The following is a 27,820-nucleotide window of genomic DNA, read 5'->3' on the forward strand; positions in this document are numbered from 1 at the left end:
CATCCTGCTTATCTGTATTTTCGACTATAGCAAACACACATACATACACGCACACGCACTCGCCATGCGCACTCACACGCACCGCACGCCACGCACGCCGGACGCACGCACGCCGCGCACATATGCACGCACACGCACACGCGCTCATACACATACACATACACACACACACACGCATGCACGCACGCCACACATACACACACACACACACGCACCACGCACGCACAACACACAACACACACACACACACACACACACACACAAACACACACACACACAAACACGCACGCACGCCCACCCGCACGCTGGCACGCACGCACGCACGCACGCACGCACGCACGCACGCCACACACACACACACACACACACACTCACACACTCACACACACATTATATATATGCAGTGTTTGCGCCATCTGCGCTCATGCACAATGCTCATTTCACCATGTATCTATACTTGCATTTATGTATATAGACCAGTCAATTGACATGTCCGAGTATTTATGACTTGAATATTGATGATCTGCCATTGTAGGCATGCATGCAATTACACTCTCTCTCATTGCCATAAACGCAACAAGGCAGCTATAACAAACTCACTCGTGAGAATCAGAGAATCTTATCTAGAGATACAGAACACATTCCTTGGAAATTTAGTCCTCCACCACTCTAGGTTTAATCTGGAAAACTAAGACTGACGGAAGATTGGATTTCTATTAACTTGATTTCAATTTCGTGGTTCCAGTTACTGTATACGCTGTATATTTCGCGGTGGTTTAATTTTCGCGAATTTCGCGAACGCGTCCTCGACCGCGAAAATACCAACACGCGAATAGTTCATACTGAATAATATTGAATAATTCATAATTCACTGACCGCGAAATTAACCACTCGCGAAATTGGCGGTCAAGTCTGAAGTCGCGAAAATATCTATCCGCGAAAAATATGGCGTATACAGTATTATGGATGTTGTTGTTGTTGTTGTTGTTGTTGTTGTTGTTGTTGTTATTATTATTATTATTATTGTGGCTGCTGTTGTTGTTGCTGCTGCTGCTGCTGTTGCTGCTGCTGTTGTTGCATGTTGTTGTTGTTGTTGCTGCTGCTTCTGTTGTGGTTGTTGTGGTTGTTGTTGTTGTTGTTGTTGTTGTTGTTGTTGTTGTTGTTGTTGTTGCTGCTGCTGCTGCTGCTGCTGCTGCTGCTGTGTTTAATTGTGGCATTTTATGTGAACAACTTCGTCAGACTGCAACGCATCGTCTGATCATAATCGCAGTATGCACGCTTTCCAGTTATTATGCAAATATTTTAGCACTATGAAGGTAGACGCCCATAATTATTGGTCGTACTATCCCTGTATTAATTTTATGACACTATTATCTAGCTGAAGTGTCAGCAGAGGGAATCGTACATGTTTGCTTACTACACGTCACAGATGCCAGTTGGTGATGTTGGTTTAGACGCGCGCGCGCGCTGCGATACAGCAGCTGCATACAGCTCGTACAGCTACTATATACTCGCCTATATATCAAAACTATGCGTTGCATTTCAGTGTTTATTTTATTTGGGCGGTGTGGTGTGAGTAGGTAGATCAGGATCCCGTACAATTTCAACGAACTATCGAATGTTGACTATAAGTGTAGACTATAAAACGGTACACTCTGGATACGTATAGTCAGTGGAATGTGATGTCGTTACGCGGCTAGCTGTTAGACTGAACGCCGATAACGCCGTGTGATACATACATTATTGAAGCTAATCAATGTTGTTTGTGATATCTAAAAAAAAGATTCGAGATCCATTAGTGTTCATATTATCTGAAATATCGTGCCATCCTTAAAAACACATTTCAGTTCAGTCTATAGTCCAGTCCGTTACGGATATTATATGTCATTTGACGAATTAAACTGAAAATGACATGGTTATAGCTCGAGGAAAATGTGTTCTTACCATGCAGCGCGCCCGTTGCTATTCTAATACATATTGCTGCGGGCGCTGCAGCTGAACTATATGCTGCAATTTGCAGCGTATTGTAAATATATTTAACAGGAACACATATTTAGTATATAATTCCAATTCATGTAGATATAATAAATGTCGTACCTGTATTAGATGCAAAATGCTGTGATTTTAAAATACGATAACAAAAACAGCAATGTACCTCGATACAGGTCTGAAATTGAATAGCCTTGACCAGACTCTCTGGTTCTGTGTAACACAAAGGTTAAAAATACCTTTTCCCAATTAATTGAACTGACGGTTTATCTTTGTTCACACACCTATTGTCCCTGACCTCGTGGAGCTGTAAAGGCCAGTTACCAGTAACCACGTGCCTGCATATATCGATATGTCGATATCATATAGGCTTGTTATAAGATATTGACTGTGTCACGGAGACATTTAGAAATTAATATGCGTGTTCGGTCCCTCCTATTCAACTATGAACTGTCACTGTCACGAACGTAGTGCATGTTATTCCTCAAAATTATGAATGGATTGGGTGGGCACTGCGTGTCAGGACGGGATTATATCAATCTTTGTTGAATTGTTGTTTAGACATTACTTGTGGCGGTGTGTGTCGTATTTATTATTTCTCTCGTCATCCTCTCGCAACGAAGTTTGCTGGGGTGAGAGGATTTAGGGTTTAGCTCGCACGTATGTTTACCTCTTCTTATTGCTTTAGCGATTTATCTATTTACTCTAGCGATATAATGTACCATTTCCGTGTGACTTCGTGCTGTGGTGCTATGGGTATGGCAACTTCGCACAGGTGCTAGGTATGACAGTACCTCGAACGAGCTTAATTGCATTGTGGGATGCTATATATATGCGATGGAATGGTCATTGTTACTATGTTATATTATGTTATATTAACTGCTGCTGCTGCGGACACTGCAGCTTTATTTGCAACCATGGTAATGTTATTCTGATGTGGCATATGTAGCAGGTACAATGTTCAAAGTAAGGGTAATTCATGTTTAGTGATACAGCAGTACTACGGTCTCTCAGCTTCTGACCGTTGGTTGAGCACTATATGCATCAAGCAGTGTTTGCAAGTGCATCGTATTGATAATTTTCTGGCATATATGCATACGTCAGCACATCGTATATAGATAGAATTACAGTAATAATGCCGACCGTGTGGTTACTGTTACCTGCTGGTATTTCTTCTGTTTTATTATTTATTCATATTTCTCAAAACTTTATATCTAATACTTATAAGTGCACTCATGGGAATTATAATAAATAAAGTTGGACTTATTTTGCGTATTTTTCCGTTTTGCGTCTGTCTATTAAAAAGTATCAGGGAAATTATTTTGCCTGCCCACCTACTCTCTCAAATCATCTGACACAGGTTACTGAAACCAGACAATTTTTGGGTGCATCTTATCTAAGATTGCATGAGCATTTATACATATGGTACATATAAGTTTTGTTTTGAATTTTTAAAATAGTATCATTGATTCAGTGATTAGAATGCATTGCAGTATTTGTAAATGCATACTGCATACTGTAATACAGTTTATTGTTGTTTTGCTGCACTAAGGGTAGCATATAAGGTAACAAGGGTAGCAATCTGGTATCTTTCTGGGTGGAAATAATTTCACTTAATCATACAATGAGTGTGCATACCTATTCGTCTCTGGCCCGGGCATATATGTAATTTTGTGCCTCAGTGGTAGTTTTCAGAAGACCACATTTTTCTATAATCTTAAAACGTTTTGCGCATGTTTTAGGAGGCATTGGACAATATACAGGTGATAAACAGGGGGGCTATTCACATCGATCGGTTTTGTAAAGCTGAATCACTTGACTACGTAATTACCTCACTTACTTATCGCATGAATTTTGATTGCAGCTGGAAAACCTTGTGGACTGGAGCAAGCCTATGTTCTGGCAAGTCGGGCAACTTGGCAAGCAGTACAAGACATGGGTGCACCTACCTGTTGACAGGCCACTGCGCCTTTTTCGCTATGACTTCATAGAGTTTTTCTCTAAAACGCCATGGTTTGTGGTACCTATTGTGTGGTTACCTCTTGCCATATATCTACTGTACAGAGGAGTCCTTATGTCAACCGTTTTGCATGACAGTGCTGGACCTGCTTGGTATTCGGCTTTGCTACGTTACACATGTAAGTTAATCTCCGACATCAACACTCACACATGAATGCGCACACGTGCACATACACGCACGCACACACCAGGCCCGTAGGGAAGGGGGTGCGACGGGTGCCCCCCCCCCCACAGGCTGCAAAGGTCCACTTTTTTGTGGAAAAAACCCATTTTGAGGTTCAAAAATTTGAGAAATTTCCACGTTTTGAGGTTCGCTTTTGGCTGCCTGTTTTCATATCAGACTGCCTTCAAAACGTGCGAAATGCAGTCTCAGACAACCTAATTTTCAAAGTTTTTCGGGGGGCATGCCCCCGGACCCCCTAGAGACTGCCGCCTCCGGCCCTCGTTAGGTCCGTATACTCGTTGGATTGCACCCTCTCATAAAAAAACCTGCCTACGGGCCTGCACACGTGCATATACCTCTACATGCATGATCGTACATACACACGCATACACACACATATGATATTATTTACATATATATGCACATCTGTAAATTATAGCCTATTATTTACAACCTATTACTACCTAGTTATTAAATAAGAGCCTATTACTAAATAGCTTATTATGTGGAAGTGTATATACTGACCAAATATGTATTAATTGACATGTTCCCTGGTTTAATTAAACACTCTCTCTCACTATTAACTAAATATATGTAAGGTAGATCTAACATGACACTAATATAAACTCAAGTCACTGTTAGTGTTAGTTTTGTTTTGTATATTTTTATCATAAATTAACAATCTTCAGTTATTGTACAGGTAAAAACTTGTATCGACTCACGTAATAATTACATTCTTAGGAATGGTAACATGAACCCGAAACACACAAATCAAGCTATGCCTGTACTGGGGTTTGGGTGGTTAACACTACAGTACCCATGCAATATTATATCAGTGAAAACTACAATATGTACACCTGGCATGTGCGAGGTATAAAATCACACGGAATTTCAACACAAAATACTGCACGGCTATAGAATATCAACGCACTGAGAATGCACAAAATTGGAAACCCGTGTTCCATTTTGCATGCTTATGTATGTGAGCTTCTCGTACGCGTTGGCAAACGACTCGTTTATGAACTTCCTCACCGTGCCACCAGCACAACGTCAGATGATGTCAATAGCACACATATAACAGTTTGTGTCCTTGGTGATGCTTGCTTGTCGACAATAGTCTTCCTCCAAATATAAGCTTAGGCCCAAGTTAAAAAAGGTGTACATTGTCTGATGTCGCGTCATTTCATCAGTATCCATCCAACGCGTCAAACACACTTATGCAAAGCGATGCAGTTACCCTTAAAGGACAATTGATAGTCAAATTTTATAACTTCTGTAAGTTTTTATACATAGAAATACATTCAATAACGTATTCATTTCAATCCGGCCCCAATTAGTAAGAACACATGAATATTAATCTAGGTCATGTGACGTCACAGCCCATGTTGAAACACGCCATTAATTGTAACATAGTGCGTGTGGTGTATAAGATGGAGACAGAAAGCAATAATTTCAATGATTCTAGTGATTACTCAGATGATGATGATATTATAGTGATTTACCAGTTGGATATAGGTTTGAGCCTGAATATACACAAGAAGAAATTGAGGAGAATCGTCTGAAAAGCAACGCGAAGAGTCGGCACAAACTTCTCAAGAATCAGAACAGTCACAACATGGCGGAATGGAAAGCTTCGGTACCTAGATAGGACTGTAGACAATACTGGTTTCTTGTAGTGTTTGTGAATTAATGAGTACGGCACTGAAGGTATATATATTGCTGCCATGAGAATTAGGGTTAACGATATACGGTATAGTCGGTATATTGCAATATATTTGAAAACTCGATATATCGCGATACAACTTCGGATACGATATTTTACGGATACGGTGGTATAACAGAAATCAAATTACTTACGACTTTCCTTTATGTCTATATTGTTAATGGGGCTCGAAAATTATGCACTGGCGTGTATATATTACGAAAGCACAATGCCTGACGACGCATACAGTATTACGTGAAGCGGCCACTGCATGAGCACTGCGCGGCAGAGTGGGCAGAGAGCACGGCAACTAGGGAGTCTATATATAGCCTATGCTCGCCTGAGTGCCCGCGCGCCGCGATACCAAGCTGAAGCGGCCACCACTGTTTTCAGTTTCAGTTTCAGTTTCAGTTTCAGTTTCAGTTTCAGTATCCAGTATTAGCCAATTATGTGCAGGCAGGGGTATTGTGTATTCCAGCTACGGCAGTGCCTTCCGAGAGGTATTCAGTACAGCGGGTGACATTGTTACGGCCAGAGGGCTGCACTGTCAGCGGAAAACATGCGCGTGCTTCTGTTTCTCAAGAAAAACATGAGAAATTAAATCATGTCATATAATACAATATATAATGATATTAAAACCATCAATGTTACTATATTATGCATGGTATAACACTTCCGAGAATACGTATTGGAAAATATGGCAATACGGTTTGTCGTATTGCAATATATTGCAAATCGGTTTTTGGTCGCAATACTCACCCTAATGAGAATGAAAGCACTCAAGGGTTATTTGTTAGACCAGTTCCGACGCTAGACAGGTGAGTCAATGCGAGTAACCTGATACCGGCTTATCAGCTCGTCAGACAATCACATGTATCTGTACATGTAGCATAACATCTCTATGCAAGTACATGTTACATATACCGTGAATGCATATCACACAGGTAATATGTCTTGTTACATGAATAAAGTAAATTTACAGCTCACTGTTTTGTTGTGAATGCTGTAGACAAATACTTTCACCTAGCATAACATATACGTAGCGTGTTACGCATATAAATGGCGTGTTTCAACATGGGGCTGTGACGTTCAACATGACCAAGATTAATATATGTATGTTGTTTTTTACTGATTTGCCGGCTTGATGGCGCCGGATTGAAATGGAATACATGTATGAATGTATTTCCTATGTATCAAAAACGTTACAGAAGTTATAAAATTTGACTTCAATTGTCCTTTAACTGTACTGACGGCGGAAACCACGAAAAATCGAGCACATGTAGATTCTCCGGCTCGTACTTGTTTAGGGTTGTACCCCCCTCCCCACCCAGTTTTTCCGAGATTAAACCTAGAGTGGTGAGACTAAATTTCAAAGGAATGTGTTCTGTATCTCTATGATACAGGATTCTCGTGATTCTCACAGTGAGTGTTTGTTATACCCGCTGCCTTGTTGCGTTTATGGCAATGAAGAAGGAGTGCTACATTGCAATGTCATGCCTACAATGGTCCCAGATAAAACATCAATATTCCAAGTCATAAATACTGCGACTGTCCAGATTGACTGGTCTAGTATACATCAATGCAAGCAGTAGATACATGGTGAAATGGCCATTGTGCATTAGAGCGCAGATGGCGGCAAACACTGCATATATATTAATGCTGTGTGTGTGAGTGTGTTGAGTGTGTGTGTGTGTGTGTGTGTGTGTGTGCGTCGCGTGCGTGCGTGCGTGCGTGCCGTGCGTGCGTGCCAGCGGTGCGGAGCGGCGTGCGTGCGTGTTTGTGTGTGTGTGTGTGTTTGTGTGTGTGTGTGTGTGTGTGTGTGTTGTGTGTGTGCCGTGCTTGTTGTGTGTGTGTATGTGTTGTGTGCATGGTGTGTAGTGTGGTGGTGGTGGTGTGGGTATGTATGGTGCGCGTGTTGCGTGTTGCGTGGCATATGTCGCGGCGTGCGTGCGTCGGCGTGCGTGGCGTGCGGTGCGTGTGAGTGCGCGATGGCGAGTGCGTGTGGCCGTGAATGTATGTTTGTTTGCTATAGTCCGAAAATAAGGATACGCAGGATGTGTGACCTTATATTTATTTTAAGTCTGTGTTTGTAGTAGCAGTGGTAACATACAAGCTGTACCGGTCAATATGCTTTGTATATGAAAGTTGGCCTGCTTTGCAGTGACCCCTTCCTTACATTTGGTTGTGATTTTTCTATTAACTTGATTTCAATTTCGGTGGTTTCGCAGTACTGTATACGTCTGTATATTTCGCGTGGTTTAATTTTCGCGAATTCGCGAACGCGTCCTCGACGCGAAAATACCAACACGCGAATAGTTCCATAACTGAATAATATTGAAATAATTCATAATTCACGACCGCGAATTAACGCACTCGCGAAATGGCGGTTCCGAAGTCTGAAGTCGCGAAAATATCTATCCGCGAAAAAATATGGCGTATATCAGTATTATGGATTGTTGTTGTGTTGGTTGTTGTTGTTGTTTGTTGTTGTTGTTATTATATTATTATAGTTGGCTGTGTTGTTGTTGCTGCTGCTGCTGCTGTTGCTGCGCTGTTGTTGCATGTTGTTTTTGTTTTGCGCTGCTGTCTGTTGTGGTTGTTGTGTGATGTTGTTGTTGGTTGTTGTGTTTGGTGTGTTGTGTTCGTTGTTGTTGTTGTTGTTGTTTGTTGTTGTGTTGTTTGTTGTTGTGTGCTGCTGCTGCTGCGCTGTGTTTAATTGTGGCATTTTATGTGAACAACTTCGTTCAGACTGCAACGCTCGTCTGATCATAATCGCAGTATGCACGCTTCCAGTTATTATGCAAATTTTTAGCACTATGAAGGTAGACGCCATAAATTATCTGGTCGTACTATCCCTGTATTAATTAATGTACACTATTATCTAGCTGAAGTGTCAGCAGAGGGAATCGTACATGTTTGCTTACTACACGTCACAGATGCCAGTTGGTGATGTTGTGTTACGACGCGCGCAGCGCGCGCTGCGATACAGCAGCTGCATACAGCTCGTACAGCTACCTATATACTCGCCTATATATCAAAACTAGCGTGTGCATTTCAGTGTTATTTTTTATTGGGCGGTGTGGTGTGAGTAGGGTAGATCAGGATCCCGTACTATTTCAACTGAACTATCGAATGTTGACTATAAGTGTAGACTATAAAACGGTACACTCGGGATACGTATAGTCAGTGGAATGATGTTTTACGCGGGCTGTTAGACTGAACACCGATAAACGCCGTGTGATACATACATTATTGATGCTAATCAATGTTGTTTGGATATCTAAAAAAAAGAGTTCGAGTCCATTAGTGTTCATATTACTGAAATATCGTGGCCATCCTTAAAACAACATTTCAGTTCAGTCTATAGTCCAGTCCGTTACGGATATTATATTGTCATTTGACGAATTAAACTGAAAATGACATGTTATAGCTCGAGGAAAATGTTGTTCTTACCAGCGCGCCCGTTGCTATTCCAATACCTATTGCTGCGGGCGCTGCAGCTCGAGCCTATATGCTGGCAATTTGCAGCGTATTGTAAATATATTTAACAGGAACACATATTTAGTAAATATGAATCCAATTCATGTAGATATAATAAATGTCGTACCTGTATTAGATGGCAAAATGCTGTGATTTTTAAAATACGAATAAAAAACAGCAATGTACCTCGATACAGCTAGGTCTGAAATTGAATAGCCTTGACCATGCAGACTCTCGTGATCTGTGTAACACAAAGGTTAAAAATACCTTTTCCCAATTAATTGAACTGACGGTTTATCTTTGTTCACACACCTATTGTCCCTGACCTCGTGGAGCTGTAAAGGCCAGCTACCAGTAACCACATGCCATCTATCGATATGTCGATATCATATAGGCTTGTTATAAGATATTGACTGTGTCACGGAGACATTTAGAAATTAATATGCGTGTTCGGTCCTTCCTATTCAACTATGAACTGTCACTGTCACGAACGTAGTGCATGTATTTCCTGAAAATTATGAATGGATTGGGTGGGCACTGCGTGTCAGGACGGGGTCGAATATATCAATCTTTGTTGAATTGTTGTTTAGACATTACTTGTGGCGGTGTGTGTCGTATTTATTATTTCTCTCGTCATCGTCTCGCAACGAAATTTGCTGGGGTGGGAGGATTTAGGGTTTAGCTCGCACGTATGTTTACCTCTTCTTATTGCTTTAGCGATTTATCTATTTACTCTAGCGATATAATGTACCATTTCCGTGTGACTTCGTGCTGTGGTGCTATGGGTATGGCAACTTCGCACAGCTAGGTGCTAGGTATGACAGTACCTCGAACGAGCGTGCATTGTGGGATGCTATATATATGCGATGGAATGGTCATTGTTACTATGTTATATTATGTTATATTATTGTTACTATTTTACTATTAATATTACTATTACTATTACTATTATTATTACTTAGTAACTATTAATTTTACTTAAATTATTATTACTTAAATTACTTTACTTAAAATTACTTTAAATTATTATTATTAAATTAACATTACTATTACTATAGTATACTGTCACTGTTACTATGTTATACTATGTTATATTACTGAAAATGTATGTTGATGCTTTAAGGGCCGGACACACCAGGCGATGCCATCGCCCGATGGCATCGCGCAGTCGTGGACACACCAGGCGATTGCATCGGGCGATGTTCATCGCCGATGCCATCGGGCGATGGCATCGCACGATTCTTGCGGGCGGCAGTGCGCTTGGCTGATGAACTCTGGATTGGCTGATGAATTGTAAAATCGGGCAATGTATCGCGGTGCGCGCGGACACACCAGCGATGGCATTGGGCGCGATGCCATCGGCCGATGCCATCAGGCGATAATATCAAACGTTTTGATCTGTGCGATGCCATCGGCGGCGATTGAGTGGACACACCAGGCGATTTTCACGCCGATGCCATCGGCCGATGGCATCGCCTGGTGTGTCCGGCCCTTTACGGAGCGCTGTGCCAACAGCAGCGTTCTTATTAGTGTTAAACAGCTAGTGATGTGATTCATATCTTAATGAGAATCAATTTCCATTCTCCTCCATTTAACATACTCGCCAAAATAGCAACCAAAAGTTATACACACAAAACGTCTGTACTCGAGATTAATTATTAGTTTTCTATGTGTGTCACTCTAACAGTGTCTTTTCTTTCTGTTTTTTTTATTGCAGTTCTAGCATCATGTGTAGGCGTGTTTGTCCTTGGCTGTATAGGCTGGAGCTTGATAGAATACTGTCTCCATCGCTTTGTGTTCCACGCAGAACCACCGTCAGAATCTCCGTTCTGGATTTCAATGCATTTCGTTCTGCATGGTCAACATCACAAGGTAATTACTGAAAATTAAAATGGTTGCTTAAATAACCAACCTAACCATTGTTATGCACCTAATTTTGACGTGAGATGCAGTAGGTTCGTTTAGTGCCATGGAATGCTGGGTATAATAAGTAGGTCACATTCTAATATCACATCTAATATAAGTAGATGTAGTACAAGATCTACAGGTGATATATAAGTTATTTTATGCGATATGCTGGAAATAATATTACTCTGTCAGTGATTGTTTCTGTGTAGACATGGGTTTGTTGAATCATTTCGCCATGCTATTGGCAGTGTTTTTCTTAAATATGTTAGCCTCATACAAGTCTCAATTATCATGAGATTAATCGATCTTGTTCTTGTGTTTTTGTGTTCTTGTGTCCATGACGTATAACATGCATCATTTAGGGCTGGATCATTACTGACGCGTATATTATGATGGGGCATATGAAATATTTACAAAATATCATGTCACAGTTACTAACGTGTGTATATATATACGTACTGATATTGTTAGGAGAAGCAGACCCACTTATTATCAGCACTGTGAAATGTATGTTAATTGTAAAGTGAAGGGTGCGTATAGTTCTCATTTTACCACTCCATTGCGTGTCTTCAAAAACGAAGCTATACTTTCGCCCATCCTTGTGGGGGGCGAGCGTCTTCTTCAACCATATCCATGTGTGTGGTTTTGATATAGATTAGTACATTTCAATATTTTATTGTAGTTATTTGATAATCAATATGTACCCGTAATAAATCAATAATGTATGGTTTCTTCAGCAACGTTGGCTTGTACAACGTTGTGTTCTAGATCGCAGGTGCATATTCACACGCTCATTTCGATATTGCTCATCGTTTTATGCAGGTACCATTTGACCCAGGAAGGTTGGTGTTCCCACCTGTTGCGGCGTCTCTATTTGTAATCGTCTTATACTTCAGTCTCTGCTCTTTGCTACCTGATGCAGTAGCGAGCTGTTACACATCCGGTACGCTGTTTGGGTAGGTATTAACTTGGCAAGTTATGTGCCTCTCTAAATATATGGGGCATGTTGTCTAGAAGTGAGTCCCCAATATTGGTTACTTTCTTATCAACAGTCAATATAGTGTGATAGCTATCGGTGCTAAGTGAGGTGCTCGCTGTGTAAATGCAATTGTCACTGTGACGGTCATTGAGTTACGATTAACAGGTTATCAATAGGCTTCACCTCATGTAAAATATATAGTGATGGTAATGGCCTATTGCAAGACCCTAATTAAACATCTCTCATATTGAGTTTTCTTACTATACGCTTGTGCCATGTCATTAACTCAGTCATATGCAAAGATGTGTGTACCTATATGTCGCAGTTTTTAGTTGTATTTTATAACATGAAGTAAAAAACATTCCTGGTTGTGATTGCTAGAAAATAGCGAAACCTTTGACAAGTCTTAGAAATCCAAAAGTTGATCACTTTGCTTGCATTATGCCAAATGGCGTGCTGCCAAAAAGTACTCATGGTGACACCGGTCCAGTCGAGCGCTGACAATCGCCATGCGAGACGACATGCATTGAAATGCCTGCAGTATACCTATATACGTGTTCGGGGGGGGGGGGCAGAAAACAAACGTTTCGTCATGACTTGAGCAAATTTTCCTCAGCCGTGTGCTGTTTTATACCTGTTTGCGACAAAGAAGCAATCCACCTTACGAGAGTTGTCTTGCACTGAGTTGCAAATGTGTTTTGCAGGTACGTGTGCTACGACTTGACACATTACTACCTCCACCACGGAGTGCCAAGTAACGGTAGTTATTTCGCCCGCCTGAAACAGCACCATGTGCAGCATCACTTTGCTCAGCAGAACAGAGGTAAGAAACACTGGAAGGATGCTTATAGTGGGATATAGATAGTCAATAGCATATTAAGAAGGTAACATTTAAGAATTTAAAGGTACTTTTTAAGGTAATACGCTCTTGATAGAGTGTATCCTTTATCAGGAGTATATAATGGATATATAACACCTGCGACATACTCGTGTTATTATAATAGTACGTTGATACTAGACTGACTCTACATTGATAATCAATTAACCTTGTGTGCTCAGCCACGGGGACGTTTCGAGCCAGTATTCATTGATAACTGACACTGGGTGATACTGTATGTGTGATATGTTCAAGAGCTAATAATACATATGAGGTATTATCCGCTCTTGATATGTTGCGGGGGATGGGACATAACGCGGTACCCAGACGGGAGAAATCATATGTGTTTATGCGCGTCCTTTATATTCCTCGTGAATGGAGTAACTAGCATTACGGTAGTCCTCAATGAGGTTCTTATGACGTGTGTAGGTTGTAACAGCTGTTAACTGTCGACTGTATACGTGGCAGGCTGTAATGTAGTAGCCCTAGCTGTTATGTGGGGCGCTGTGCACAGATACGCTATATATATCGGGCAATGTTGACAACTATTGAAGCTTCAATGCAGTTGATCAACATGCACTACAAGCAGATCAGCTCACTCGCTAGCTACTAATTATATGCAAATTTTATACATTTTATTGTAATCATTAAATATGCATGTTATCAAGAGCTAATAATTATTATTATTAGGTATTAAAAGATATTATTAGCTCTTGATGTTATTACCACCAATGCCATTGTGGCTTTTGAAACTTGAAGCCATAGTAAATCCAGTAAAATCAAGGATTTGAAAGGGGGCGTGGCCTAATCGTGACGTGGATTTGGGAATCTGTGCTGTACTTTGTAATGGATGACCGGACGCGTAGCCACTGCGTTTTATAAAATAAAATGTTCAAAAGCAATAAATCTACGTTCGCACCCACATACACACGAAATTTCGTTTTGGCAGTGTGATGTTTTATATGCAGTTATGTTACCTATCAGGAAATGTAGTGCACGACCTTATAAGTACCAATCGTATAAATCTCATTTTACTGCTCTATATCAAACGTTATGTATAAAATTTCAACTATAAACATGAAATGCTCTGTGAATCTATATTAATTAATTAATTAATTAATTAGCTAGCCTACACTAGTTGTTTGGGATTGATTGTCAGTTCAGAAACAGTTCAGTTCAGTTTGTTATTGAAAGCCAAAGATTATATACACCATAGATTAATTTATCTGTGTTTAGACGCTATCATATACGACTCGAGTCGCTTTATAATTTGTGTTAAGGTTAGTGATAGGGATAGTTATACTGTTTGTACTTGTTTGTGTGTGTGTGTGTGTGATGGTACTGCCGTACTGGAGACATTAAGGTAAGACTGCAGCGCATACGTAATGTTTGTAAAAACGTTCTCAGAATGTCAGGAAAACTTTCCTAAAACACGTTATTAGAACGTTACTGAATAATGTTCTGCTAACCTAAAAGAAACATTCCCATAACATTCAAGGAACATAACTTTGTTAGCTGGGTAGAACCTCCAGCGAATGTTACGAGAATGTTCCGTGTTTGCTTGGGTAGTGCACGACTTTATAAGTACCAATCGTATAAATCTAATTTTACTGCTCTATATCAAAGGTTATGTATAAAATTTCAACTATAAACATGAAATGCTCTGTGAATCTTTACGGGTAGTGTTTATGCCAAATGTCTATCCACATCCAAGTGTGTGTGTGCGCGCGCGCATGCGTGTGTGTGCGCGCGCGTGCGTGTGTGCGTGCGTGTGCGTGTGTGTGTGCGTGCGTGCTTGTGTAGGTGTGTGTGGATGTGTATATGTGCGTGCGTGTTATAGTTATATGCGTACGTGTGTGCGTGCGTCTATTTAGGGGTAGGGTGTGAAATGTAAATGAACAACGGCTAGCTAATTAGCAGGTCTGGGTATACGTATAATTACAGGTGAATCCTCCCTTAAACGGTGACGTAAAACATTAAATCTAGTAAGTGTTAATTGGTTTAACGGTGCGCGTTATATCGTGGTTTAACATAGTACAAAACATTTGATCGGTGTTATGGTTATTTCAAGTTTTTGTTGGGAGAGTATACATAGCAGGACGATTTCTCTGAATGAGTGTTTCTTACATTTTTCGCGAGAGTTGTTGCGGTCGCCGTTGGTGGGTCTTCGATACTCTGTCCACTCTTTCACTATACTTTCAAAACTTGAGCGTTGTCACCTTGAGTAACGTCTACTTATGCAACTGCCCAGGGGAGAAACTACTTGGTTCTATAAACGAACTAATTGATACCACTGGACTGTACTCTACTCGACAGATCTCGTGGCTTTGCTGGCTTTTTTATCATAGCTGCATTATTTTTATACACGCTCAGATGCGTTTCTTTGGTGACTAACGGTGATTCATGCAGTTTGATAGGGCTCTAATCGTTTTGGTCAAGCTAATTTCGTCTCTCCGAAGTACAGAGGTCAATGCATATTTTCTGTCAGGGGTTAAGACAAATGACCAGGGCCAGATTAATTCTGGACGTAAACAGGGTCAGCTATGCGCTTTAAAAATGGCAATTAAGTTTAACTACGGCCGGGGACTGCGAGGGGTGTTCATTGCTCAGGGCGCCATTACCACTACGGCCATCATCATCACTACGTCACTACAACGTCACTATACGCACTTCACTGTCTCCTGGCTCTCTAAAGTTGACTGCTAGGTCTAAAGGTCACTAGGGCGTTGGCGCAAGCCACTCCTATGTACAACGCCATATAATTGGCTGAACACACAAGAAGCGTGCGCAGATATGATGTAGCCATAGAGATAATATACGAGCTAGACTATAATAGTGTGTCTATGTCGATTCTGTATAGTGTCTCTATATTATGGATGTAGCACCTGGCGTATACAGTTCGTTTACTCGGCAATAAAACTATTCAAGTTAGCATAGAGAATTCCTAGGCCGCATGCACCATTATTAAATATGAATAAAACGCACGCGGTCACATTCGTATGTATTTATTTACACACGTTGGCGACATGCGCGGATGTGGATGCGTAGTTCCCAATTCATTCGCTGTATAGCCCCCATTTACTGGTAACAAAGGTCTTGTTGAATATTTGAATGAAACTGAATAATTTACTAATAACGTAGCCAGACTGGTACTGAGCTGAGTATACAATACCAGCAAATAATCGTCACTGTCGTTACTGTTGTCAACGTCGTTATCACCTTCGTAATCGCCATCTTCAATATTATTATTATTGTTATTATTATTATTGTTATTATTAGCTTGAGTTAGCTACTCAATCATATTAATATTAAATATTCTCAGTCTCCTGTGGCTCTACAGACTGCATCTCCTCGCTGTAATACTATCAGCAGTGTCATAATATATAGACAAAGAAATATAAAATAAAGACTGTATGAAAAAACTAAGAAACTAAAGACTAGTATAGACATAATCTATATTATGACACTCCTGATGCTATAGTGTTGTCAGAGCAAGGTGAGTGATTTCAGCCTCTATCAGAGTACGTGTGTCAATATGTACACGCGCTGACATTATGCAACTTTGCACCTACTAAAACAACAATTACCTGGTAATAACCGTTCCATAACTGCCTGTTGGGTAGATCGGTACTGTCGCTATAGGCACCCTGCAGTGTACTGTATAAAGTGTAATGTTACAGCCACTGCTATCAACGTTTACTGAACTACTGGTTTGTGTAAGCGCAATCGTTGCGTGTCGGATGTAAATGTCAAATAGTTCTACGCAGGAACATGATCTGACTGTCTTACTATGGGTTTACTACGTGTTTTCAGTTATATTTGGTGTAAGTTATACCACGTGCAAAACTTCTCGGTTCCATATTCGCTAGAAATATTTCTTTTGGAATGTTTTTTTATAAACCGTTGATTGATTGTTTACAATATTAACGTTGATGTTGTCAGGACGTGCGCGTCCACGAAACATTTCAGATGCAGGATACAGACCAAGGGCGTTTCTTTTTAAATAATTTAGGAGAAGATGGAGCTCAATATCTCGTATTATGACTATTTAGTCTCAGTTAGATTTATGTGTGCGCGAGTTTAAATAATGGTCAGGTATAAATATTATTGTGCTTTTGTAATTAGCTCCTGTAATGATCTAAAATGTGTATAACAAAATTCAAAAGTTTAACCTCGGGAGAGGCTGCGTAACGTACAGAATGTTTACAGTTCTCGTGATTTCTCACCCTCAGGCTCATATATACATTACTGCCATTGCATGCATCCTAAATTAATAGCTGAGTCAGTAAAAAGATAAAAGGTAAAAGATAAAGTGATACAGATCCTCTGATTTCTCACCCTCAGGCTCATATATATACATTACTGCCATTACATGCATCCTAAATTAATAGCTGAGTCAGTAAAAAGATAAAAGACAAGGTCTAGGTTTTAAGATTTTAAGATCATACATCAAGAGTCGTTAGGCCCTTACATGAATAGTTTATGACATTAGTTTCTTAATGATTACGCGGCACTATGCATTATTCTACATGCATATTATCAAGAGCAGATAAAGAAGGCCTTCTTTATCTGCTCTTGATATTATTCATTGGTAAGTATATATATATACAGGCCCGTAGCCAGCTTTATATGGGGGGGGGGGTTCGTTTTTAAATGTTGGCAATTTGTGAGGGCGCGAAGCGACCGAGCGAGGGAGCATGGCGACTGAGAAGGGGGAGGGTGTGCGATGGAGATTTTGCCATTATTACACTAAAATGGAGCGATCTGGTGCATACCTGAGGTGAAATTCTGGTTTTTTTTTGCTCGGGGGTTGGGGGGGGGGGTTCGTGCTAACCCCCCCGAACCCCCCTGGCTACGGGCCTGTATATATATATACTCTCTATAATTAACGTGCTTTCTATCATAGGCATTTATTAGGTCATGTAAATATTTTGCATTGTGTAGCTATATTGTGGAAAATGGAAACGGTTCATTCATCTGCTTCTTCTCTCTCTCTCTCTCTCTCTCGCTCTCTCTCTCTCTCTCTCTCTCCCTCTCTCTCTCTCTCTCTCTCTCTCTCTCTCTCTCTCTCTCTCTCTCTCTCGCCGGTTTCACGACGCGTGATTAACTTTAATTATGATTAAATCACTAATCATACTTAACCTCCAGTAATTATGATTAGTTAATCATACTTAACCTCCAGTAAATATGATAGTTAATCATACTTAACCTCCAGTAAATATGATTAGTTAATCATACTTAAAAATCTGTTTCACGAAGCGATTTAAGTACATATTTAACTAATCACAAAATTAGCCGACTTAAACATGAATTACACCGTATTCAACATGGCGGACAACACCAAAAGTACCTGCAAATTCTGTACATGAAAGGAATTAATTTGCATTTATAATGACTAAATTAGTACAGCTAATCTTAGATAATTTTCAATTTTCTTGGGAAAAAATTGAAGTAAAATTTCCAATTGTAAAATCTGCAGCCTCCTTAATATACTAGTACTACCTACATACTACTACTATAGTACTATAGCAACTAATCATGATTAGTGGATTTAATCATGCTCCTGAGTAGAATTAAATATTGTGATTAACTTAATCATGATTAAAGTTAATTACGCATTGTGAAACATTCACTTCAATTTAAGTACGAGAAGTTAATCATGATTAGTGAGTTAATCATGATTAAGGACTTGATTACGCTTCGTGAAACCGGCCCCTGTAGTCTGCTCTCCCAGTGGCTGTGATGCGGAGCGTCACAGTTCAGGTGCAGCCAGGCGACCTATCCTCTCAAGGAACTTTAGCACTTTGGCGGGGTCTTCATTGAGAAGCTCTAAGATGTCCTTTGAGCTACACACTTCATTTCGTTGTTTTCCGTATATCGGACAGCATAGTAGGTGTTTCACTGTCTCTTTTTCATCACACCTCGCCAGACACTTCCCCATATCGTCAGGTAGGGATTTGTATCTGGCTAAGCAATGGGCAGACAGGGGTGACTTTCCAGTTCGTAGCTGATAGACGAGAACCTTGTCTGATTCGCCATCGTTTTAGGGATATCTTTGGGTCTTGCTGTGGTGACCTTATTGAAGAAGAGGTCCTCCTGTTTGAGATCTAATATCCACCCTTCATGGAGTTGTCGTTTGATGTGGGCTTTGGCAGTCTGGAAGTCGAGCAGGACCGCTTCTTGGGGTAGGGTGGTGGCTTCCCCTGCTGCGTTATCTGCCTCTTCGTTACCTTCTATTCCTTTGTGGCCAGGTATCTACTGGAACACTATCTTTATGATGTGCTGGGAGATCTGGTTGATGTGTTCCCAGATCTTGCTACCGATGTTACTGAACTGGTTTCCAGGGCCCTGTTCGAGGGCTTTAATGGACGATTGAGAGTCTGTAATTATCCATAGCACCCGGTCCAGTTCAATTTCGTAGTCCAGGTTTTCCCATACAGTCATCAGGGTCTTTTCTATGGCTATCATCTCTGCCCGATGTGATGAGCATATGATTCCACATGGTATTTTGATGATTATTTTTTCTTCACCTGGTATGTTGATTATGGCACCAAACACCACCGTTTTTCGTACCTTCATCCGCCGACCCGTCAGTGTAGCAAACTATGTCTACTTCATTGATTTTCTCCAGTAGGCCTTCTGACTAAATACCAAAATTCAAAATAATTTCTGTACATAGCCAACGAAGAGAGCAGCAATAAAGGTGTCAAACGAAATTTAGAGTGGGGAACTTCGAGGTGTCTCTGTTTGCATTATGGCATGTGCCAATTTTCTCTAAAAAAATGTCACGTTGATCACACATGTTATACTATCCCGTTTTTCGGAGAGAGGCATTTGAAGCATGCCTCTATGAAAATCTTTAAAGGAAAAATGCAGTCTGTACGTTTCGCGACGATTTCTGGCTTATATGCCTGTAATATTTAGTTATTGAATGTGCTATTCATGTCTCATTCAATTCTCTTTTCAGGTTTTGGAATATCCACGAAGCTATGGGACCAACCATTTAATACAATGATTAAATGGAATTGTCCCGCGGAGGAGGAGGATGACGAGAAAGAAGGTCACAAGTCACAATGATTGGCATGATGGCATATAGGGCTTCACCATGCATTGCATCAGAATTCCATAGTCACTATAATGCATGTATATTTGCAAGTATCTACTTGACAACAGAATAGCTGTCATCCAAGTACACTGTGCATAAGAGCAGCGGATTCGCCAGCAGTCCGAAAGCCATCTTTCTCCTAAACCAAATACAATATTACTATACTGTATACTGTATTGTAGCCTCTATTGTATAGTATAAGCTAGCCTCTTATAACCATCCTCTCTGTGTAATAATCAACCTATGGCTTTATGGGGATCTAAAATCATTCCGATGTCTGTGGGAGGGACTGCTAGATTTAAAAAAATGAAGATGCATGTAGTTGCAGATTCATTGATGATGATTTTCTGTAACGATGTTAATGACCACATTTATACGAGAAAAATTCCCCATGTCATGCATCTGTGCGATGCAAAAACCCACGTCCACCATGTTTTTCAAGCATGGGTTATTAGAAAAAAAACTGGTAATTTTGTAACTACTATCCAGAAGTGGGACAGCACACGGATTATTTAACAAATCCTATTATCAAAAATATCGCCCTCATTGTAGCGCTAGTTATAGGTAGCCCTAACTTATAACAAACGACTTTTTATCTTTGATGTAATAATAGGCCTCTGCTACGGGTGGTTTTAGATGGTGCCCTAGTGAACATTCCCTGATTAACTTTTATTGCGTGGGGGCAAGGCTAGCTAAGAAAAATGTGCGAACTGTAAACCAAAACCAAAAAAAAAACATGTATATCTCAAGCGTGGATTTTTAAAATATTCGTAAGTCTTTTGTGTAGATGCGGCTAACGCTTTCTTTTCATGTTATTGTTCTATTTTTCTTGTATTGTTGGTTCAACTGTTATGAAGTAATGGTTCGTGAATACTACGAACAGTGGGTATGTCTGCGTTATATGCGGGCGTACGTGCGTGCGTGCGTGCGTGCGTGCGTACGTGCGTACGTGCGCGCGTGCATGCATGTCGTAGTTGGAGTTGACGTATTGTAGATGAATCGGCAACTTACAACATTAACAACAGCACGTTCCTTTTGCAGTGAGCTGTTAAGTCCTGCTTAGTTATAGTTTTGAGTATCTTTCTTACAGACATTTTACTGAGACCCTGTCCTCTTTGTTTAATGGTTGAAAATTTCGACGAGTCGGATCCGTCCATCACTTTAAAAATCGTTCGTACATGTATAGGTAGAACAATTAAATCATTACATGATACGTGTGAAACAAAGTTGCGTGGTTCTAAGTACCAATCCGATTGTGAAACATTATGTATGCTTCGCCAGCCGGAAATAACTCGACAAAAAAATGTGAACGTTTTGGGGAAATGTTTAGATAAAATGGTCTATTCCAATCGCTTGGTCGAATGACTATAGTGTCATGGCCTCTATGTGATGACCAGCGTGGCACACGATGGTACATTAAGATTAATTTTGATCTATTGATTATGTGATATACGTTTATAGCGATAGTTTGATTGTGACAATTATAGCGAATATATTTAACGAATATTTTATATTTCACTTCATGCACGGTGGGTATTTTGCAATTCATACATGTACAAACACGCTGTGTACGTTGTTGTGAATCGTTCACATTGACAATTTACTTTGTCAACATGAAGCATATCATCAAGTAGGATGACGTCCTAGGTCAAGCTACTTTATTTGTCACTTTACCTCCGTCTGTCAACTCTTATCATTGGTATAGGGTCGGATAGCCAGCTGGTAACATTACATGCTTGAACACGGCTGGTCCGAGTTCAAGTCCTGGCAAGCCGCCATGGCTTTTTGTGTGTTTGTAAGCAAGACACTTTCTTCTCATATATATCACTGCACGCATGCATGCATGCACACGCGCTCGCATGCGCGTACATGCACGTAAGATGCCATCTTTGCCTTCTCATATCTCATTTCTAATATAAATGTAAGATGTGCTGTATTGTCATCGTGGGTTGTACTGTCTCGGCAGTCAGGTATGGCGAAGAGCAGAATCTCCTACAAAATAATCTGGGTGAAGCGCGTTCACCACTTTCGGTTAGCTTACAAACAGAATTTACGTGCAGACGATGGCTGATTCCGTGTATTTTAGTAAGCAAGCATAATGAAAAAATGGGAAATATAATTGGTTCTTAAGACTAAGTATTTTGAATCGCTTGAACCGCAGGAAAACATTTCTTGTGAAGTTTTTGTAGCTATCACGTATGCCGTATGTTAATCCAATGTTATATCCATGTTTTATACCAGGCCTGGCGTATTTTTAAGTTACAGTTTTTCGCAATGCAAACTACAGGTAGTGTGTGAGGTACCTGTATTCAGCGATCCGCGATGACACCTTGCTCTGCGATTCGCTTGTGACTAAGTTACTAGTTAGATGTAGAATACGATTTGCAGTATGTACGGGTTACTACTAGGTGATAGCACTTCATTGACTTGGCCTTGGGTTTCACATGTGACTTGTTACTATTTAGATTTAGAATCAGATTTGCAGTGTGTACGGGGTAATACTAGGTGATAACACTATATATGAGCGTATGTCCTAAGAGTTGTGTTATGTGATAGAGGGACTAGTATTTACAAAAGCATAAAATAAATAACGTGGATCCCCACAGATCAGATTAGTGCATTAGTTAATAATACTGGGCTATATTGTGCTGTTATCTTTGATTAATATTCATTTTACATTATCCGTTGGATAAAAATATTGATTATATAACTCCTATTGTGTAATTCCATGCGATTGCTTAGTATTGTTTAATAGGTAGAAATAGATATATTGTTTGTCATTGGTGTTCTGTGGAGATCGTTCTATATATTCTTGTAATCGCGAGTGTGCCTGCCACTACAAAACGCCATTTACATTCAGTGCTTCAGTCTATATTCAATTCAGTCTTAACTCAGTTCTGTGCTGCTCACTGTGATAGGGCGTATTAGCAATGTTTGTGATTGCGCGTGTAAGGGCTTGTTACTGTACATGGTACGTGGAGGGTTGGCGGTTCGAGAACGCGTGGACTTCAACCCGGATCTCTGATCTTGTATCTATTAAAAACAAGTCATGTTTATTAATTACGCCGGACAACGTAATGATGTTACCAGGGCTGACATAATATAAATTATATAACCTATTAGATTGTATAATATATGTTATGTGACTCACTGTTAATACAAACACCCGAGGGAATCCTTGTTGCTCTTCTTGTCATCTCGGGGTCATATAGTCAGGAGTGCATGCAAAGAAGTGTGTTTTTATTCACTCCTGGCATTGTGTATGCGGCTCTCTCTCTCTCTCTGACGCACGCACGCACGCACGCACGCACACACAGGCACGCACGCGGTATACGATGCTCTCTTTTCACACACCCTCCCTGACTTGGTCGCTCGGTCGCTCGGTCGCAACCCTTAATCTTTCTCTGTTATTTGTGTTTTATTAGCTTGTAAGCTCATGCGAAAGGAACTTGTGTGTCTTATATGTGATAGTAATCTAGCTTATATGTGTATGTGATTAAATGCGCATATGATTTATATATAAGTCGAAATATGTCCGGCGAATTATTGTGTGTTGAAGTTGTTATAAAAATCCATAAATTATTTTTCAAGTGGCAATTGTTAAACGGTGAACTGCGATTTTGTATGAGTTTAAGACAGCAGAATAATTTGATAGCTTGTCTTAATTAACCGTGGTATGTTTTTGCCGAGTATGATCGCGTGTTTCATTTGTTTGTTTATGCGTAGTATATGTATAGCGTTACAATACGCTTGTGGTGGCAAACAGTTATGTACAATAAATAATCTGTATTGTTTACACAGTTATTTAGGTCAACTCATGCATGGATATGCGTGTAACACTGGTTGTCTTACTGGTTATATACGCGAGCTAAAAATGTCAAGCATATCATATATTATTTATGTCAAGATTGCATCAATTAAAATGTGGTGGAAATATAAATGTATTTGTTTTTATCTCGGGGCATCATCAGAGCAGCGCTTTTACGAAGTGTCAAATTTAAAAAAAATTGAAATATAGCAAATAAAACATTTTAAAAAGGGTGTTTGTTATCAAGCACGCTTTGGATAGTGAATTGGTATTGTCTCGGAAAAATATTTTGCGATTTCGCTTCGTTATTTCCATTCCAAAAAGATTTACTCGGAATACCTTTGTTTGTAGCCGGTCAGAGTCACATATCTGTATGAAATAAAACGACAATTTGTAGGAATAGTTGTTGCCTGGCTCGTTAGCGGTCAACAATTCAACACGAATGCAGACCATATTTTCCGTTAACCAACAACGTCATTTTATTGTGTAATTTGGCAGCATCACGTCAAGCCGGTCTCCCGGACCTAATAACACAGCACAGATCGACAGCAGTGAAGTAGGCGCGACGTCTTGTGAGTAAAATGGCAAGACGGGGAGACTAAAAAATCTTTATAAATTTAATTGGTTTCCGTCAGGAAGTTTTTCTTCTATTTTCCTCTGCTTCAACTAAAAAAACTGACAGCGGTTAGAGAACATAATCTTCCATATCTACGGACGTCCGTATAGCGTGAGATTATTCGGTAATTGATCAGTTATATACTTGCATAAAATAATATTTCACAGAGAAATTGGGAATCGTTTTGCTCACAGACCTTCACGTCATCATACCAATTGTACACCAAGCCGTATGCGTATGAATAGCAATTACCTGGATCGATCAGAGCATCGATTTATTACTTCGATTATATTATTTTGATTATTACGTTTAATCGTACGTATGAAACGCGGCTCGTTTCTCTACATCCTCACGCTATACTGACAACGCGATGAGTATAACATGACGCGTTGTTATCCATACATGTTTGCACACATATAAAAACACCTAATAATTTATACGTTCATATAAATAAAAAGCTCTTTGGTGGTATATTTTAGAGTTGGCACTATGTGCACAGCTTTTAGTAAGGCCAAAGTGGAACACTTCGCGATCAAAGTGCTAATATTACACCTATGCAAATTAAGTTGCTATAGTCGTTATAGTTATATACGAGTCTCTACGGAATAATGACATCGTTTAGATGTAATTAGATTTAGGTAGCTTACGAAATGCTGATGACCTCACCTTTTGGCAGCAATGTTCTGTTGATAAATACTAGATACAATAATGTAACCCAAACCCAAGAGGATAGGGGGACAGACCCCCTATCCTCTTGGGTTTGGGTTACATTATTGTATCTAATAAATACCTAAGCGAAAAGTGTATATAACGCACACCTATATGGAATATTTCTAATTTTATTTGCTCTTATACGATTTACGCGCATCTGATGCTGCACAGTGCGCTCGAATGCTGACTTCTAGCGCCATTCGTTGACCGTGTGCACTTATTCACACGGAAGAGCAGTAACACATTCACTGTAAACATTCCACGCAGCGCGTAAACTCTACCTTGCTGATCCGCTAGCCCTTTATACGCGATAACGGCGCGCGCGTATAAGCCGTCTGCAAGCGTGAATGAGCCTCGTTGTCCCGTAAGCGAAATCTATAGTCCGCCATATAGGATTTCTCTGCGCTGCGCCTATGCTACACCACAGTGTTTTGGGGTTTATTCGCCGACGACTGCGACACAGCAGGAGCTGGCCGCACAATGGGAGGGTTCTGGCGCGAGATGGCACCACCAGCGTGGGAGCTGGGTAGGCTGCTCACAGTCGGAGAGCCGTGACTCGACAGCGGCTGCAGGTAGCCCCCTCTCGGATGGAATCCGTACGGGGACATCCCGTAGCCTGGCAAGTTGAGACCGCCTTTCGATAACTCTTCGACGTTCAGATCGATGTCCGATATTGATTCGGCGTAGACGTACTCGTCGTCGCTCGTCATTCCCGGCCGGTAGTTGTCGTACTCGGACTCGTTCGACTGCGACGGAATCGAGTCGAAGCTGCGACGGGAGCTGGAGCCGAGGAAGCGAGAGCTCCGCGACGACAGGCTGTAGTCGTCGAGATCGCCCTCGTTGCCGCGGTCGTACTTGTGCATGTCGCTGGCGCCGAACGAGTGCATGTCGCTGTACGTCTCGTTGTCGAGCGAGATGTCGTCGTCGATGTCGTCGGCCATGTACTCGGTGTCGGTGACCTGCACGTCTATCGACGACGTGCCGTCGTCGGCCTGCGACTCCGCGTCGTACTCCGGCAAGTCGGTAACGGTTGCCGCCGTGGCCTCGGAGAGGAGTGAGAGATCGGATAGTCTATGCGGATCGAGGTCACTGAGAGCACCGAGTCTTTGCTGGTCGTAACCGCGGCCGTCGTTTCCGACTCTTTGAGCGAGGGATGCTCGGAAACGGTCCACGGCCGCGGCGCCGAATGACTCCTTGAGGGAGGCGTCAATTTTGGCCTGGTCGACTGCTGGCTTTCCGCTGCAGGCGTAGCGTGGCTGCTGCGAGTGCGGGAACCTGTGCATCGACTCGACGTGCTTGTTGTTGTTGTTGTTGCCCGTTGAGTTGGTTGCTGACGAACTCGTCGGAGACGCTGGTACGGCCATCGCAGATTTGTTAGTTGGCGTGCCTGCTTGTGACTCTGAATCGGTGCCACTCTGCTGCCTGTACAGGGGATACACTGCGCGCTCCATGCCATTGCGAGCATTGTTTGGCGGAACAGCATTAGTGGCCACGTTAGCTCTCCGCTGACCGGCCGGTCGTCGTGCCGAGATAAAGTCATAGTTATCACTATCCATTTCACTGACTTCGCTCATGCTTATTTCACTGAGAGCAAAATCTGCTAGCACATCGTTCACTTCTCTACGCTCCTCTGGGGAGATTTTTTGTTTGTTGTTCCCATTGACTGCACTAGCATTATTACCGGCTACCAGATCAACACTGCGATTGTCTGATTGGACCTTAGCCTGAAGGACAGCAGTCATTGGAGTAATGTATGTCGCAGTCACTGGCGATCTATGCTGAACAGCTGGCGAATCATTTTTATCGTCTGACGGCTTCCTTTTCTGTGCCAGCGGTGGACATGCTCTTTGAAAATCGGTGACAGTCGCGACACCTGTTGGGCTTTTTGGCGAATCACCAGGTGAGCTTTTGGTTGATCTGTCGGGAGTTGTCGGCACACGTTTATCTGGTGTTCCCCTTCCCGGCTGCTTATTGCTCCAGCTTCCATATCTCTTTGGTGATACTAGGGATCCACTGGGAGTTGTGATGCTCTCCTTGGGAGAGGGCTTAGCTTTCTCCATGCTTGAAGTCAACTCTGCTGTAGGCGGCAGATTTGCTAGCGGGTTGCTCATCCTGAGAGGCGATGTTTTCTGCATCGGTAGTAATGGCATGGCAGGTTTCTCGATGGCAGGGGGACTCTCTAGCGGCTGCACGGGACTAGACTTTAGCGTCGGTGATGGGGTTACCCGTGCTACAGGGACGGGGGGCCGTGCAGCGCTGAGTCGCAAAGACGTAGGCTTCGCGTTGTTGTTGCTTCCAACAGACGAAGCCTGCACTGCTCCGCCAGGCTTCCCCGAAAGCGCATTATCGTCCTGTCCCTCCTGCGTCTCCTCGATTGGCGGTGCGAGGCTTCCGGGTCTGGGAGAGTCTCTCCCTGTTGGTGTAGCTATGCCGAGGCTCGCGTGGCTGTCTGGAAGAAGTGAT

At 41.4% G+C, this 27,820-nt stretch overlaps 2 protein-coding genes across 2 annotated transcripts in view; one reads left to right on the top strand and one right to left on the bottom strand.

Annotated features, from left to right (window-relative positions):
• Positions 1 to 1,310: 1,310 nt before the first annotated feature.
• LOC106804823 (fatty acid 2-hydroxylase-like) lies at positions 1,311 to 24,295 on the top strand. The gene is made up of 7 exons (XM_014806172.1): positions 1,311 to 1,316; positions 3,732 to 3,752; positions 3,854 to 4,127; positions 11,071 to 11,225; positions 12,084 to 12,217; positions 12,945 to 13,063; positions 20,085 to 24,295. The coding sequence occupies exons 1-7, from the start codon at positions 1,311 to 1,313 to the stop codon at positions 20,192 to 20,194; spliced, it is 819 nt and encodes a 272-aa protein (XP_014661658.1). The 3' UTR covers positions 20,195 to 24,295.
• Positions 24,296 to 24,482: 187 nt separating this feature from the next.
• Positions 24,483 to 27,820, bottom strand: part of LOC106804824 (adenylate cyclase type 1-like) — a 118,008-nt gene continuing 114,670 nt past the window's right edge. Inside the window, exon 21 of the mRNA XM_014806174.1 lies at positions 24,483 to 27,806. Within this exon, the coding sequence (XP_014661660.1) occupies positions 25,774 to 27,806 (2,033 nt within the window). The 3' untranslated portion in view covers positions 24,483 to 25,773. The remainder of the gene's footprint in view (positions 27,807 to 27,820) is intronic.

The sequence above is a fragment of the Priapulus caudatus genome, unplaced genomic scaffold (genome assembly GCF_000485595.1).
Source record: "Priapulus caudatus unplaced genomic scaffold, Priapulus_caudatus-5.0.1 Scaffold89, whole genome shotgun sequence".
NCBI classification, from domain to species: Eukaryota; Metazoa; Priapulida; class Priapulimorpha; order Priapulimorphida; family Priapulidae; genus Priapulus; species Priapulus caudatus.